An 18863-nucleotide genomic window follows, 5' to 3' on the forward strand; every position below is an offset into this window, starting at 1 on the left:
CCTCTTAGGCAAAGAGCTAAATAATTACTGTATTTTCTGGTGTAAAAGATGACCCTCCCAACTTTCCCAGTTAAAATACAGAGTTTGGGATATGTTTGCTATATAAGACTACGCCTACCCCTAAAAAAACATCAGAGAGCAGCACAATCTGAGAGGCAGGGAAGGAGGTACAGTAATACCAGTAGGATTCAAGGGCGGGTCAGACAGTTGATAGAGGTGTGTTTTTCTGGGCACAGCGCCACTGTACTGTTTTTTTTTTTGTTTTTTTTATCCCCCTCAATACTCCGGGCGCCGCATACGGCGGGGATGCGGCTGTTTTTGAGTCCCCCCCCCCCCCCCCCCCCCCCCCCCCCCCCCCACCTTATGTGGCGACTGCAGACTCTCCAGTCCGGTTCCGAAGTTTTTCAGCACCCACCCTAAAAGACGACCCCTGACTTGTTAGAAGATTTTCCTGGGTAAAAAAAAGTAGTCTTATATGCAGGAAAATATAGTAGGACTGGTGGAAACACATGCTTAGTCACTCCACAGCCACTTGTCTGCACTTTGATCCTCTGATCACAGTACCTATGAGCTACTGTGCAGAAGAAAAAAGGGCTATGTTTTAGCTGCCATGGGGAGGTAGTACTGATTCTGGTCCAGTCCAACCCCAAGCATTACAAATTAGCAACTGCAGCTCCAAGCGAGAAACATGAAATCCAAAAACAGTGCAAAGGATTTCTGGGATAACGCTGGAGTCACACATGGTAGTTTTTTGAAAACTGCCACTGCAGTACAGTATCAGGATGAAGACCAGCTTAAAATTCTTAGCTTGGCTTGTAAAACATTCTCAGACCATGTCATCCAAGGTTTCACTGTACTTGTTTATTTTGCCCCTTTATTTCCCACCATCAGGGCCCCTTTAGCAGGCTCTCATGCACAAGACAGTCTTCAAATCCCACTGCTTTAGTCAGGTGCAATTTTTTTCTATTCTGTAAATGGTTAGCTTTAGGCTATGTTTATGCAGCTGCGATTTCCCCCTCCTGCTATAGATCCTCTGTCCTTGGTATGGTGATATCACAGTGACAGTAGTAATGGAGGAAACACTGTAAGAACTGATGCAGATTCAGGGGGATGATAGCATAAGCAGTTTTGCTTCCAACCAATTCTTCTCAGAGCTGCCACTTTATTCAAAAGTGTCTTATACCTTTCAAAATCTAGTAAAGCATCTAAACAGAGTCCAGTGTTTCCTGGGTCATCTGAGCGCTCACAGAGAAGGCAGTCATGTGATTGATGGACACATTAATCCAAAAATCTCTGTACTGGCCGGCACTTCGTGTGTTTGGTCTCTTTTTTCCAACCAGCACGAGACTAAAAAGAAGATTTTGAAAGTTATAACGACAGTGACACTAAATATTTTTAGAAATACATTCAATTAGCAAACTTGCCTCCTTCTCCTGATATGCTTCTCTTTCCCCTCCCATTGTTGACTGCTCGTTGTCTAGGTTACCGACCACCACTCTGCTCTAAAACTATATAGTGGGGTCAGCCATAGGCCCAGATTTATCAGCTGTCTGTCAGCGTCCGCACTCTTGAATCATCACGGCCCTACAGTAACTACCCCCTCAGCCAGTCAGTGACTGCAGCTGTGCCCAGACTCACTTATGGATTCGCTGAGCGGGCATTTGAGTGGGGCTGTGACATCACAGGATTGGGACCCACCCGGGGACCATAGGCCATGACACTGCAATGTGGGGGCATGGGGAGGGGTAAATAGGACTTCTTTATTATGATCTCACCCCCCCCCCACCCCCCTTGGATTTTTCACTGTTGCCTAGAATACCTCTTTATTTCTGCCTCTCTCTCTCTAACACACACACAGCCTGCTGCAGCCATAGCAAACTAAAGAAGAACACACAATCTTCTCTCAGAGAGAAAAAAACCCACAATGACTGCAGTAGTTTACTGCTACGCTACTTATGTCTTCTCCTACTTCTCTATATTACACAGGATATCTCCATATTAAACTGCTGCTCATATACAGTCATCCAGCATCCAGGAAAAGAACAGCACAGATCTCCCCCCCACACACACACAATGGACTTTTCCAGCTCAGAAACAAACTGCCAGATAGTGACTGCCAACATCTCTCCGACCACCCTTATCTAATAGGACCAGTGTTTTATTACCGATATAGGGAGGAAAGGTCCTTAGATTGATAAAACATAAAATATATACATTTTGTGTTATGTTATAAATTTTCTATGAAACTTAATTTTAACATTTTGAAGTAGCAGGGGAAAAAATTGCTAACAGGCTCACCTGGTTCTAGGTGCAAACAATCATTGATGACATCATCGATACTATGACAATTGATGACATAATTAATGACACAACTGATTCTATGACCTCATCGATTGCATTATTGATCCGAGGACATCATCGATTCAATGACATTATTGATTCAATGACATCAATCTGATGACATCATCTATCCGATGACACAATTGCGGACATCATTGATCTAATGACATCAGCAATGACATTGATCCGATGACCTTATCCTATGACATCATCAATGACATCATCGATCCGATGACACCATTGCTGACATCAACGATCCGATGACATGATCGATTACATCATCTATGACATCATTAATCTGATTACATAATTAATGACATGATCACTCTGATTAGATCATTGATGCATTATAGATCTGATGACATCATCAACGACATGCTCAATCCGATGAAATTATCAATGACATCATTGCTAAAATCACTGATCCAAAGACACCGTTGCTGACATCATCAATCGCTAGGACAGCATCCCTCATATCATCGCTGACATCATTGATGACATTAATGATTCAATAAAAAAATTGATCCAATGACACATCTCACTAACATAATCGATACAATAACATCATTGATCCAATGACATCATCGATCTGAATATATAATCAATGACGTCATCAATCTGATTACAAAATTGATGACATAATCAATCTGATAACATAATTGATAACATTATCAATTTGATTAAATGATCGATCCTATGACGTAATTAATGACTTCATCAATCCGAAGACATCATCGATTAACTCATTGATGACATCACTGATCCAATGAGTCCGATTACATCATTGATCCTATGACATCATCGATGACATCATCAATTATATCAATCCTATCACATCATCAATGACATCATCAATCCTATTACATCAATCCAATGACATCATCGCTAACATCATCGATCCGATACCATTGATCTGATGACAACACTTACATAATTGATGAAATCATCAATCTAATTGCATATTTTATCCGATGACATAATCAAAACTATGATATAATCAATGACATCAGCAATGAGATCGTCGATCAAATGACCTCATCTTATGACCATCGATCCGAAGACACCATCGATGACATAATCAATCCAATGACATCATCAACCTGTTCACATAATCGATGACATCACTAACCCAATTATATAATCAACGACATCATCAATTACATCACACCGATGAAATCATTGATCCGATCACATCAATTACATCATTGATGACATCATCGCTGACATCACTGATCCGATTACATCATTGATGACACTATTGATCCGATAACATCATAAATTACATTATTGATCCAATCACACATCTGATGACATCATCAATGTTGTAATCCATTGTTATTGGATTGATGATGTCATCATATCAATGATGTCATTGATGAAGTTATTAATTATGTCATTAGAACGATGGTGTCCTTGATGATGTCATCGATGATGTTATCAGATTGAAGTCATCAATTATGTTATCAGATTGATGATGTCATCTATGAAGTCATCTGATCTATGATGTCATTGATGATGTAATTAGATCGATGATGTAATCGGATGACATGTTAATTTTTTTGAGCAGAGAGCGGCAACACGCAAGGCACACTGAAGCAGGCGGTATTCCGCCTTTTTTACTCAGTGTGAACGCTCCCATAGACCCCTGACCCAGCAGAACATAGTATAACAGTGCACCCACAGAACCCCTGACCCTGCAGAACATCGCATAACGGTGCACCCACACACCCCTGACCCTGCAGAACATCGCATAACGGTGCACCCACATACCCCTGACCCTGCAGAACATCACATAACTGTGCACCCACACACCCCTGATCCTGCAGAACATCACATAACTGTGCACCCACAGACCCTGCAGAACATCACATACCTGTGCACCCACACACCCCTGACCCTGCAGAACATCGCATAACAGTGCACCCACCACACCACTGATCCTGCAGAACATCACATAACTGTGCACCCACACACCCCTGACCCTGCAGAACATCCCATAACAGTGCACCCAAACACCCCTGACCCTGAAGAACATCTCATAACAGTGCACCCACACACCCCAGCAGAACATCACATAACTGCACCCACACACTCCTCATCCTGCAGAACATCGCATAACAGTGCACCCCCACACCCCTGACCCTGCAGAACATCACATAACAGTGCACCCACACACCCCTGATCCTGCAGAACATCACATAACAGTGCACCCACACACCCCTGACCCTGCAGAACATTGCATAAAAGTGCACCCCCACACCCCTGATCCTGCAGAACATTACATAACTGCACCCCCACACCCCTGATCCTGCAGAACATCACATAACTGCACCCACACACCCCTGACCCTGCAGAACATCACACAACTGCACCCCCACACACACTGACCCTGCAGAAAATCACATGACTGCACCCACACCCCTGACCCTGCAGAACCTCACATTACAGTGCACCCACACACCCCTGATCCTGCAGAACATCACATAACAGTGCACCCACACACCCCTGATCCTGCAGAACATCACATAACAGTGCACCCACACACCCCTGACCCTGCAGAACATCACATAACTGCACCCAGCCACACTAACCCTGCAGAACATCACATAACTGCACCCAGCCACACTGACCCTGCAGAACATCGCATAACTGCAGCCACACACCCCTGACCCTGCAGAACATAGCATAACAGTGCACCCCCACACCCCTGATCCTGCAGAACATCACATAACAGTGCACCCACACACCCCTGACCCCGCAGAACATTGCATAAAAGTGCACCCCCATACCCCTGATCCTGCAGAACATTACATAACAGTGCACCCCCCCATCCCTGATCCTGAAGAACATCACATAACTGCACCCAGCCACACTGACCCTGCAGAACATCACATAACTGAACCCAGCCACACTGACCCTGCAGAACATCGCATAACTGCACCCACACACCCCTGACCCTGCAGAACATAGCATAACAGTGCACCCCCACACCCCTGATCCTGCAGAACATCACATAACAGTGCACCCACACACCCCTGTCCCTGCAGAACATTGCATAACAGTGCACCCCCACACCCCTGATCCTGCAGAACATCACATAACTGCACCCACACACCCCTGAACCTGCAGAACATCTCATAACAGTGCACCTACACACACACACTGACCCTGCAGAACATCTCACAACAGTGCATCCACACACCCCTGCAGATGATCACATAACTGCACCCACACACCCCTGATCCTGCAGAACATTACATAACAGTGCACCCCCACACCCCTGATCCTGCACATCACATAACTGCACCCAGCCACACTGACCCTGCAGAACATCGCATAACTGCACCCACACACCCCTGACCCTGCAAAACATCACATAACAGTGCACCCACAGACCCCTGCAGAACATCACATAACTGCACCCACACACCCCTGATCCTGCAGAACATTACATAACAGTGCATCCCCACACCCCTGATCCTGCAGAATATCACATAACTGCACCCAGCCACACTGACCCTGCAGAACATTGCATGACTGCACCCACACACCCCTGACCCTGCAGAACATCTCATAACAGTGCACCCACACACCCCTGCAGAACATCACATAACTGCACCCACACACCCCTGACCCTGCATAACGTCTCATAACAGTGCACCTACACACACACTGACCCTGCAGAAAATCACATAACTGCACCCACACCCCTGACCCTGCAGAACATCGCATAACAGTGCACCCCCACACCCCTGATCCTGCAGAACATCACATAACAGTGCACCCACACACCCCTGATCCTGCAGAGCATCACATAACAGTGCACCCACACACCCCTGATCCTGCAGAACATCACATAACAGTGCACCCACACACCCCTGTCCCTGCAGAACATTGCATAACAGTGCACCCCCACACCCCTGATCCTGCAGAACATCACATAACTGCACCCACACACCCCTGAACCTGCAGAACATCTCATAACAGTGCACCTACACACACACTGACCCTGCAGAACATCTCACAACAGTGCACCCACACACCCCTGCAGATGATCACATAACTGCACCCACACACCCCTGATCCTGCAGAACATTACATAACAGTGCACCCCCACACCCCTGATCCTGCACATCACATAACTGCACCCAGCCACACTGACCCTGCAGAACATCGCATAACTGCACCCACACACCCCTGACCCTGCAAAACATCACATAACAGTGCACCCACAGACCCCTGCAGAACATCACATAACTGCACCCACACACCCCTGATCCTGCAGAACATTACATAACAGTGCATCCCCACACCCCTGATCCTGCAGAATATCACATAACTGCACCCAGCCACACTGACCCTGCAGAACATTGCATGACTGCACCCACACACCCCTGACCCTGCAGAACATCTCATAACAGTGCACCCACACACCCCTGCAGAACATCACATAACTGCACCCACACACCCCTGACCCTGCATAACGTCTCATAACAGTGCACCTACACACACACTGACCCTGCAGAAAATCACATAACTGCACCCACACCCCTGACCCTGCAGAACATCGCATAACAGTGCACCCCCACACCCCTGATCCTGCAGAACATCACATAACAGTGCACCCACACACCCCTGATCCTGCAGAACATCACATAACAGTGCACCCACACACCCCTGATCCTGCAGAACATCACATAACAGTGCACCCCCACACCCCTGATCCTGCAGAACATCACATAACTGCACCCAGCCACACTGACCCTGCAGAACATCACTTAACTGCACCCAGCCACACTGACCCTGCAGAAGATCGCATAACTGCACCCACACACCCCTGACCCTGCAGAACATAGCATAACAGTGCACCCCCACACCCCTGATCCTGCAGAACATCACATAACTGCACCCAGCCACACTGATCCTGCAGAACATCACATAACTGCACCGAGCCACACTGACCCTGCAGAACATCACATAACTGCACCCACACACCCCTGATCCTGCAGAACATCACATAACTGCACCCAGCCACACTGACCCTGCAGAACATCGCATAACTGCACCCAGCCACACTGACCCTGCAGAACATCACATAACTGCACCCAGCCACACTGACCCTGCAGAACATCTCATAACAGTGCACCCACACACCCCTGCAGAACATCACATAACTGCACCCAGCCACACTGACCCTGCAGAACATCACATAACAGTGCACACCCACACCCCTGATCCTGCAGAACATCACATAACTGCACCTAGCTACACTGACCCTGCAGAACATCACATAACTGCACCCAGCCACACTGACCCTGCAGAGCATCTCATAACAGTGCACCCACACACCCCTGATCCTGCAGAACATCACATAACTGCACCCACACACCCCTGACCCTGCAGAACATCACATAACTGCACCCAGCCACACTGACCCTGCAGAACAGTGCCCTCAATGTGGCTAACCTCCTGCTGATTGTATACACTGCACTCACTATACTGATGTCTCATACAAAGCCTGGGAAATCAGCTGCCTCATAAAAAGCCTTGCAGACAGAAGATAGCTCCTCCCACACATTAGATTGGTCACATGGTCATGACGTCTTCAAAGGTCCTTTACACCTACTTCTGGCAACTACATTCCAGCTTCTACCGAGGGGAGTATGTCGGTCCTCCGTAGTATGGGCTTGCCGGCGGCTCTTCTGGCTGCTACCGGAGGGGTGGCCCTAGCAACCTGGAGGTACGTTTCTGCCCGGAGGTCCAAGGCTGCAGCGCAGGAGGTCCAGGGGGAAGTCAGTGTGGAAGAGGAAAAAGAAGCAGGTGAGGATCATGGGGGAGCAAGGCAAGTGTGCAGAGGGGAGACTGAAGACCTAACGCCAGTACCAACTGCCGGGAGCACCAAGAGAAGTGACACCATAGCGCCCCCAGGTGGCTCACCTGTCTGTCAACAGGAGGGTGGGAGTCATATCAACTCTGAAGTACAGGAGAGGAAGAGTGCAGCAGGTGCAGACACATCTGTCATGGTGACGGAGAAGAGCATGGCAATTACATCTATTACCCCAGAGGAGAGGAGTGCAGCAGCTCCAGTCACATCTATTACCCCAGAGGAGAGGACTGCAGCAGCTCCAGTCACATCTATCACCCCAGAGAAGAAGAGTGCAGCAGCTCCAGTCACATCTATTACCCCAGAGGAGAGGACTGCAGCAGCTCCAGTCACATCTATCACCCCAGAGAAGAAGAGTGCAGCAGCTCCAGTCACATCTATTACCCCAGAGGAGAGGACTGCAGCAGCTCCAGTCACATCTATTACCTTAAAGAGTGCAGCAGCTCCAGTCACATCTATTACCCCAGAGAAGAAGAGTGCAGCAGCTCCAGTCACATCTATTACCCCAAAGAGTGCAGCAGCTCCAGTCACATCTATTACCCCAGAGAAGAAGAGTGCAGCAGCTCCAGTCACATCTATTACCCCAGAGAAGAAGAGTGCAGCAGCTCCAGACACATCTATTACCCCAGAGGAGAAGAGTGCAGCAGCTCCAGTCACATCTATCACCCCAAAGAGTGCAGCAGCTCCAGACACATCTATTACCCCAGAGGAGAGGACTGCAGCAGCTCCAGTCACATCTGTTACCCCAGAGGAGAAGAGTGCAGCAGCTCCAGTCACATCTGTTACCCCAGAGGAGAAGAGTGCAGCAGCTCCAGTCACCTCTATTGCCTCAGAGAAGAAGAGTGCAAACCCAAAGTCTGCTTTTTCTCAGGAAGATGCCTCAGTATCATACAAGAAATCTCACAATGTGGAAAGCTCACCATTATTAGAGCAATATGAGACCTCATCAGTACAGACCAAAGAGGAGACTCCTCAGCCTCCCAGATCTCTGGTAGATCCACCTATGGAAAAAGGGTTGAGTGACACTGTTTCAGCTGCTGACGCACAGCATAAGGTGAGAAGCCTTTAAGAGACACTTCTGGTAGTTCCTATGTGACTAGACGTGAAAGCTGATGATCTGAAAGAATATTGGAACATCAGGAAAGAGATCCCAAGAGGTCTTTAAAGTGTAGTTTCATTGATGTTTTGGTGATAACTAGAGAGGAGTGCAATTCAGCATTTGATTACCATTGGCTGAAGAAGATGGATGCGGCCCTAGGGAGTCTGGGAAAACATGGATAAGGCCATAGGCTGTATCAATGTTTTCTAGAACTCCCTAGGGCTGCAACTAGGGATCCTGCCTCTTCAGCCACCGGTATTCAAATGCAGGGTGATCCAACTTGAGCATGCTTGAGTCACGCTAGTTTCTAGTGATTACCTTTTTGGTTCAAGGAATGAGGCACTTTATGATCTCACTTTCTGGCTAGGTTCACTTCACATGTAGTATTTTAGTCCGTATTTTTAGCCAAAACAAGTAGTGGACCCGACAAAGCGAGAGAATGAAATGGAAAGATCTGCACCTCTTTTCTGTGTTTTTAGACCCATTCCTGGCTTTGGGTAAAAATACTGACTAAAACACTACATGTGAACCCTAACTAAAAGAGTACTTGCTATTTGTTGCCTGGGTTATCCAGCGCTACAAAAACATGGCCACTTTTCCCCCTCTCGTGTCTCTACTTTGGGTGGGGTTTTAAAAAACTCAGTTTCATTGAAGTAAATGGAGCTTAATTGCAAACCGCACCTGAACTGGAGACAACAGTAGGGGGAAAAGTGACCATGTTTTTGTAGCGCTGGATAATCCCTTTAAAGTGACTGTACCACTAGGCAATTGGCTGAGCATAACTGTGCCGTCCGTGTCATCAGCCGCTGAGCCGCGATTGGCCGAGCACAGTTATGCTCAGCAGCTGATGACGCGGCCGGCACTCGGGAAGATCGAAGATGACGTTTGGCACAAGATGGCGGACGCGTGTCGGCACAGATCAGGTATGTATAAAGCACTACACTTCCGGGTACACGGGTGGGGGTGGTGGGACACGGGGAAGGGGGCCATTCACAGACATAACATACATTACAAAGTTGTATAACTTTGTAATGTGTGTTATTCTGTGAATAATTTTTTACCGCCGCACTACCCTTTTAAGGCCTTTTTACTGTCCATTTACACAGATTATCTGCCAAAGATTTGAGGCCAAAGCCAGAAATGGACTATAAACAGGGAACAGGTCATAAAAGAGCCTGAGATTTCTCCTCTTTTCAAATCCATTCCTGGCTTTGGCTTCAAATCTTTGGCAGATAATCTGTCAGATAATCTTTCTGTGTAAATGGACCCTTAAACAGGGCAATTATTGCCAAGGGTCTTTCCACACTTACAGACTCGCAGCATAAATCTCGCTTGCGAGTCTGGCAGGTCCTGGCAGTTTCCTGTCACAACATACTCGCAGCTGTCTGAAAGATCACTGTGAGTATGTAATTCTGCCTTAAAGGGGTTCTCCAGCGGGGGGGGGGGGGGCTCTTTTTGGATCTGGCCAGGGAGGAGATGGCTGAGGGAAAAGACGTCCACTCACCTCCCCGAATCCAGCGGCGGATCCTGTATATCGGCGCTCCGGTTCCCGGCCGAAGCGCCCGGGAACCAGTGACCAGAGCGTCGCAATACGGGACCCACCGCTGGATCCGGGGAGGTGAGTGGACGTCTTTTCCCTCAGCCATCTCCTCCCTGGCCAGATCCAAAAATAGCACATCCCCCCTGCTGGAGTACCCCTTTAACCCCTTCGGCTCCTGCTCCGCAGCGTGTATAAATTACCTCTCCTTGCTGCACGGGGTCCAGGCGTACTGCCAAACTCGCAGCGAGATTTATGCTGCGAGTCTGTATGTGTTGACAGACCCTAAAGAGCAATCCTAGGAACACTTATATACTCGATTATCGGCAGGTGTAAACAGGCAAATGCCCACTCATTGGGTAATTTAATCTTTTGTGTGCCCGTATAAAACCTTGTTATCCACAAGACATCTCACTGTGGCCGTTAACAGTCTATTTAATGGTCACAAAAATGATACATTGTTCATTTCTCATGGCCCTGACACACGATTAATTGTGCCTTGCATTGCAAGGAAACACCGATCTTGCTAATCAGCGCTTGTTTGGGGGGCGTTCACTGATAAATATCGGCCCGTGTAAAAGGGTCTTTAGACCGAGCGTTGACAATGAAAACTGCAAGATTTCAGAATTATTTTATAATGTCGACAGTAAAATGGAAAATTAGAAATAAAATGACCTAAAATTCTTAAATATATATATTTACCATAGACTTGATTTAAACAACTGTTAATTTTCTGCTGACTAGTGTTCAGCGAACTTGCCAAACTGATCATGTTCGGCAACTTTCTTTGTACCCGAATGCTCCAGCTGCTGGGAGTCAACCTGTTGTGGTTCAGAGAACGTTGCTGACCCTGAACAGTTCGTCAAGTTCCCTTCTTACTACTGCTGACATGTTCCTTTTAACTTATGTTAATGGGAACTTCCAAAAAGTGTCCGTATTCGGCTACGTGACAGAACCCAAACACTCGGCATTCGATATCTGGAGTGCTGCCCTGGGGTTCGCTGCATACAATGTTTTCCAAGACCAACTTCTCCAGATGCCGGGAGCCGAATGCTGAGGAAAGTGCCCGTGATTCCGGCGCTCCCATAGACTTCTATGGGGGCGTTCGGGTCAGAATTCCGGATAAAAATAGGACGTCATATTTTTTCCGGAACGGACACCCGGAAGGGTGTTCGGGACTTAAGGCCCTATTCCATGGAACGATTATCGGCCGCTACGGACGATAATCGTCCTGTGGAATAGAGTGCAACGATCAGCCGACATCGTTCATGTCGGCTGATCGTTGCAGTCGTTTGTTTTTCAACATGTTGAAAAACAAGCGACTGATATAGCAGCAATCTGCTGCCGGTGCTCCGTTGAATAGGAGCATCGGCAGCAGACGCTGCTGTATCCTATGGGCTGCCCGGACGATCAGCAATCACCCGGGCAGCTCCCCGCTGCCCCCTCCCGCACTCTCCCGCTCGCTGCAGTCGCGTTGAAGAGCGGTGGCAACGAGGAGCAAACGAGCGCTGAGAGCGCTCGTTTGCTCCTCTTAACGACCCGTGTAATAGGCCCTTAATTAAAGTGTATGGGTCCGGAATCTTTCTGGACGTATGAAGGGGGCCTAAAAGAGAGGAAAAGCAGTGCGCCCTGACCCCTTCTGTAGCATAGTACATTAGTTGGAAGCCAAGTCTACACTATCTGTCACAAGATATATGTATTATTAGATCTCTCATCCTTTGTCTTTGATAACTTCGCCAATCATGCTCTTGCATTTCTTTTTCTGCTGCTAGCATGATGCACAGTGTATATTCAGGTATGTAAAGGTGTGTTTGCTTTTAGGTCAGAGCTGGATTAGATTTAACTGCATTAACCAAATCTTATTAATGGCGGCTCCCATTAGCTACGTCACCACATTTTCATTCTACCTCTTGTTCCATTTGAGCTTTGTTGTTGTTATAAGCAGGAGATCAAGCATTTGGTCATGAGCAAACACAAGAAGCCATGGAGACAAGAAGGGTAATGTCTTTTGTGTTCCCCTGTATTATAGTGCTGCTTATGTTTTGGAGGGCTCTTTTGAATGGATGTTCTTTTTCACTTGTGTGCATACCTTTAGTTAGCCATTCCTAAAATTACACTGTATACCTTTATTCATTTATTCATGCATTTTATAATAGCAGACTTTTGTGACTGCATTGACTACAGGGGCAACTCCTTTACAGATATATTGAGATTGCAGTGGTCCATTTAATTAGTGCATGTCTATGAAACATAGATATAGGAAAATAACAATAGGAAATGATGAAACAGTTTAGGCTTTAGTGAAGGTACACAAATACAATGGGAATGTGTATGAACCGCAGTTTCCTAATAAGCTGCTATTATTGAAACTTTGTTGAAGTGGACCCTCGGAGAGGTGATCGATCCAGAGAGCACATCACAATAGCGTCCTGGAATAATCCATGGACAGTATTTTGGTTGTTTTAATTAACATATATTGTTACTACTGCTTTCAACCCAATCTTTTAGTTTAATCTTTGCTTTAAAGAGTCAGTAGAGAATCTGAAAATAATGATGTATCACTTACATTGTCCTGTGCAGCTGATCCAGAGATATCTCCTTGAATAACATGGACAATAAGTAGTCCTCTCCATTACGCACATGAGCCCAGTAGTCCTCATTATTCATGACAAGCAGAAAATAGAAACAGCAGTTTGAAGGGTGTGGCAAGAATCCCATTCTCCTGCATATTAGGAGAACGGCTGAACACAATGATGTAAGTAATAAATGTTCAGCATTTCTGTTACTAGTTTATGCCGCCATTATTTAAGGCAACATAAACCTAGTGACAGATTCCCTTTAAGACAAAACTTTACTTTGTAACAAGAAATCTTTTTCATATAACTTTAGCAGGTTTTTATTTCCTTTATCAATTATGTTCTTACATTTTTACATGATACCATTATGCAAACATGCAGGAATATAAGGTAACATCATGACTGTTATGAAATTTTCTCTGGCTATAAAGGGATCTAACTATTTTACAGCACTGTAATTAATATAGACAGGGAATGTAAGCAGAGCCCTGGTAGGATGAATGTTCATATCTTGTCCTGGACAGCCTTGCTTTAGTATCTGTTCCCAAAAAAGTAGAACATAAAGGAGGAGTTACATGTGCTGCTGTCATTTTCTGCAGTGTTTGAACAATGCTAAAACGCCAAGATTTTTTGTGCTTCATATGTATGTACATTTTCCTTCTATGTGTTCTTGAACTGAAGGTTAACAGTATACATGAACCATATAGAACAAAATAAAGTCAATATAGTTCTTGATAATCTGACATTAAAAGCCATGTCATAATGGTCATACATTGGATTTTATAAGTAATGTCCAAGTTATGTAAGGGCAGCATTAGAAAAGAGTATCTGCTGTGTATGTATAATGTTAGCATATAAATGTATTATAGGGCATTATTTATGCGCTATATAATTACATCTTGCACATGTAGCCTTACGCTTTACTGACTGCTGACTTCTTTGCTTCTTTAATAGGAAAATCATGCACAATGCAAGCAGCAGGTTTTAGTGCTTGGACTGGATGGATCTGGAAAGACAAGCATCTTGAACTGTATTTCAGCCAATAAAGGAAAACTTGTCACAACCCCTACAGAAGGTGTTAATGCAATGTGCATCGGCAATGGCAATTCTAAAATGGAATTTTTGGAAAGTAAGTTTAATGCTATAATTTTTTTATTTTTTTTTGTGTGTGTGTGTTGGTTCTCTCTTCTCGCCAGGGGCAACTAGGGGTGGGGGGGTGTTGGGGATGGGTGGGTAATAAGGTTAGAATTGGTTATTATGATAGGATCAGGGAAGGAGGAAAAGGAGGATATGGGGGATGAAGAGGGGTAAAATTGTACAAAGATTGAGATGTGAATGGGGGGGGGGTATACTCTGGGATTGCTGGAGGGGGCTCAAGATTGTAAATTGGGGCTGAGAGACTGCCAATCCATGTCCATGTATAGAGGTAATGAATATAAAATGTGGTAAAGAGAATTTTATGGCGAAATGAAGAGTAAAAGTAGGTTAGGTGGAGATATAGTAATAGATAAAGCAGGGTGCTGGTTGGGGCATTGTGGTCAGTGGCCTCTTAGGGTGAATGGGTTGAGTAATTGTGGCTAAGCAGGTCAATTGAAATAAAATGAAAATAGAGGTGGGCGCCCCACAGAATGAGTGGTATAATCTGGTTGGTGGTGGGGACTCTTGGCAGGGGTCCTCAGTTGCCGCAGAAGGGTGCAAGAATCGGGGGATCTGACTCTCAGCCCTTGTGGCACATGAGGGTATGGGAGTTGGAATGCCCGATAGTTTGAAGACTCTGCAGATGGAGTGGATAAGGTCCCTAATATAGGGAAATTCGCTGTACCAAGTCGGACTTCAGTGGATGTGAGGAAAGGGCACCCACAAAAATAGGAGTGTGGCCATGACCGCTTAATTCGTGGGATGAATGTGGTTATGGATTGTAAGGTGTTGGGGGCCGCAGGGTGCACTGCTCCAGCTAGTACAATAAATAAATGGCTTGAGTCATTTCTCTTCAGAAGTGTTAGTAGGTAATATCACAGATTGTTGAGAACAAAATCGGTTTGTAGTGGTAGTTTTTAGATGCATAGAGACATGAAAAATAATCATGGACAAGGGAGAAGCAGTATCTTTTGCAAGGGGATAAATGTTAGCGGGTCCAGTGTAAGAAGCATTTGATGACCTGGAAGCATTCTTGGGGATACCCCCTGTTGAAATTTGGTATAGATGTAATCTTCCTGGATATACCCCTCTGTTTGGAATAATTCAAAAGTACTGTTCTTGATCCTATATGATTTAAAACATGAATCTTTTTTTCTATTTAAAAAATTATAAATTAAAGATTGAAGTAAAAAAAAGTTTAATGCTATAAATAATTTTATAGCCAGAGCTCAGCTTTCCTTCAACTTAGGCAAGGATTGTGTTTCCATTTAGCCTTCCATCTAAATAGCCTGGCCAAATCAAAGTAAGGGTAAGTTTGTTTTGTACCAGGCCTTATAATAAAATAGGCATTAATACATTCTTTTGGCGGATCTAACACTGTATCTGCCATGTAGATCTGTGATTTTATTATTATTTATTTTTTAATAAATAGAAGAAAACCTTGCATAGGTTTCTTCCTGTCTAGGAGAGTAAGGATTAAAGGGATATTTTGATCTCAAATAATATAGGTAAACTGGTAGGGCTCATGAAGTTAAATACATTTGCAAATACATTCACATACCAAACTTTTCTCCCATTGTTGACAGCTCATTGTCTTGCTTACCAACCACTGCCCTGCTCTATAAGCAGTGGTCTGTCTGGTGTATATGAAGATGTATAGATATAGTGTGTGTGTGTGTGTGTGTGTATACATATACTGTATATAATCACACACCAGCCAGACCACCGATTGTAGAGCAGATTGGTGGTCAGTAACCTAGAGAAGAAGCTGTCAACAAGCGGAGGAAAAGAGCAGCATATCGGGAGAAGGAGGCAAATGAATGTGTTTGCAAAAATATTTAACTTGACAAGTCCCATAAGATTAACTATGTTACTTGTGATGGGAATACCCCTTTAAGACTGACATTGTATGGGAGTCTGTGGGGCACTGTCTTCAGTAAAGGCCCTATTACACTAAAAGACTACCAGCCTTAGTTGGTCGATTACCAGCCGCTAAGGCCAATAATCACTTAGTGTAATAGCACGTGTTAAAAGGCCACGATCAGCCAACAAGCACAATGTCGGACAATCACGTTTTTTTAACATGTTGAAAGACCACGATTTATGCAGCAACAGTCTGTACTGCGCCACTCTGTGTAATATGAGCGGCAGCACAATGTCTGACTTCAATGGGCCACCTGAATGATCTAAGCATCGTTCCAGCCGCCCCTGGCAGTGAGCAGGCAACGAAACGGAAGAGAGCACTTGGCTGACAGGTCTGTGCTCACTTCCCCCAGAACATCAAGCCATGTAATACGGCATTAACACTTGTATGCCAAGCTAAACGAATATTTTCTTTTTGATGCACAGTTGGTGGAAGTGAGCAGCTTCGTCCTTACTGGAAAATGTACCTCTCTAGAGCATTTGCTGTCATTTTTGTGGTGGACTCTGCTGATCATGGTCGCCTTCCACTCGCTAAAAGACATCTTCATCAACTGATCCAGCAAGACTCTCTTCTTCCTCTTATAGTACTTGCTAATAAACAGGTATTCATGGTGCATGCTGATTTTAAAGTATGTATAGAACCAATGTAAAATGAATACATTTATTTTAAACATTTCATGTAACTACATCATAGTATGGAGAGTATGAGATGAAAAAAAATGAATAGTTAGTTGAATGCAAAATATTCAGTCAAAAAGATACTGGGGAATAAAACCCATTCATGCCATAGACCATTTATTTTGTATCCTGCTGGCATGCCGTACAAGACAGTGTCGTGACATTTAAAGGGAACCTTTAATCGGGACAAGTCATTGAGCTGGTCTCCAGTGGATTATCCCCACTTCAGTTGCATTGATTAATTAATCTATTTGATCTCTCACAATTTGAATATAGAGAAAGATCTGTCCCCATGCTCTGGCTGATGGCATGGGGATAATCCATTGGTAACATTTTGCAAGAATTGGCCAACGTGTGCTGCATCACACGTATGTACTTTAGATGACGGAAGGATGTGGTAAAGGCCTGGATGCAAATTTATATGCCACAATTTTGGCCTATTTTGATGTTCTTAAAGTAACAGAAGGTCCCAGTAGTTGGACCCCTTCCCCCCCTACCCCCCCCCCCATCCCCAAAAACACACACACATTCATTATATACCTATTCCTGTGGCTAGCGGAAAACTGTTAATGGTTGGGCAACCTTTTAAGTGCCGGGTGGGGATTCTAAGTGTCAGTGATATCCAGTAATATTTGCTGTTTTCTGTAGGACCTAGAAAATGCCCATCACATCCCCGAGATACATGATGCTCTTGCCTTGTCTGAGATTTGTGAAAATAGGAAGCTGTTTCTGATTGGAACACATGTGACAAAGGATGGCTCTGAGATTTCGTCTGGGATCCAAGACACCAAGGAATTTCTTGCACAGCTGCTTTTAGAAAGCTCTGTTAAAAGTGAATAATTATATTGGTCCTTTTTCATCAATATTCTCACCTAAAAAAACCTGTGGATGGCCTATTAGGATAATGCCTTTTCATATTTAAAGGTCCTTGGTGGAATTTTTTGCCATTGGTTCTTACTAATTTATATGCTTGTTATCCTTTCAATGAAACTGGAGAGAATAATGTTTCATTTGATTGCATCATAATGAGCATTCATTGATCTTTAGTGGATGCCAGCCACATTCTTTAGACTGGACAGTAGCACTGAGTTCTGGATAGGTTTTTGACTGACCTTTTAAATGGTCATTGTCAGATGGTGCCCTGAGGTTGATGCTTTAAAATCCAAATGCAAAGTCTGCAAAAAAACTTTCTATAAAATAATTATTATGCTAATCAGACTAAAATGTATTTTAACTATGTGGCCACCCAAGGGCCCAGACCAGTTATTTATTGATGTCCTATTCTCCAGTTAAAAAAAAAAAAAAAAAAAAGTTTACTTGCCTAGTCACCTTGTAGTATTTGCTGAGGCCACAATCTTTTTTTTTTTTTTTTTTTTTTTTTTTTTTTTTTTTTTTTTTTTGTCTTCATCTGCACTTAGAAAATTTCTGTGTGCCTCAGTAATGTCACTGGTTTTCAGGAGAAAAGATGAAAGACTTATCTGTTCTTATATTATGTCTGTTTTAGTAAATACTTATATTTTCAAGGAAATAATAAATTAGGAATGTAATTTGTTAAAATGGTGTTGTGCTGTTCCTCTGTTATTCCGCCTAGAAATGTATGAATAAATAGACTACCAGGCCTTACCAGTAGGTGTGTGTGTATGTCCATATTCAGTGCAGATTGTATCAGATACACCTCTTTGACAAAGG

General features: G+C 44.6%; 1 protein-coding gene across 1 annotated transcript; it reads left to right on the forward strand.

Moving 5' to 3' along the window:
* The first annotated feature begins 7976 nt into the window (after window positions 1–7976).
* On the forward strand, window positions 7977–18542 carry LOC138785836 (uncharacterized). The gene is made up of 4 exons (XM_069962209.1): window positions 7977–9278; window positions 14391–14565; window positions 16923–17098; window positions 17823–18542. The coding sequence occupies exons 1-4, from the start codon at window positions 8004–8006 to the stop codon at window positions 18012–18014; spliced, it is 1818 nt and encodes a 605-aa protein (XP_069818310.1). The 5' UTR covers window positions 7977–8003; the 3' UTR covers window positions 18015–18542.
* Window positions 18543–18863: the final 321 nt, after the last annotated feature.

The sequence above is a fragment of the Dendropsophus ebraccatus genome, chromosome 3 (genome assembly GCF_027789765.1).
Source record: "Dendropsophus ebraccatus isolate aDenEbr1 chromosome 3, aDenEbr1.pat, whole genome shotgun sequence".
Lineage (NCBI taxonomy): Eukaryota > Metazoa > Chordata > Amphibia > Anura > Hylidae > Dendropsophus > Dendropsophus ebraccatus.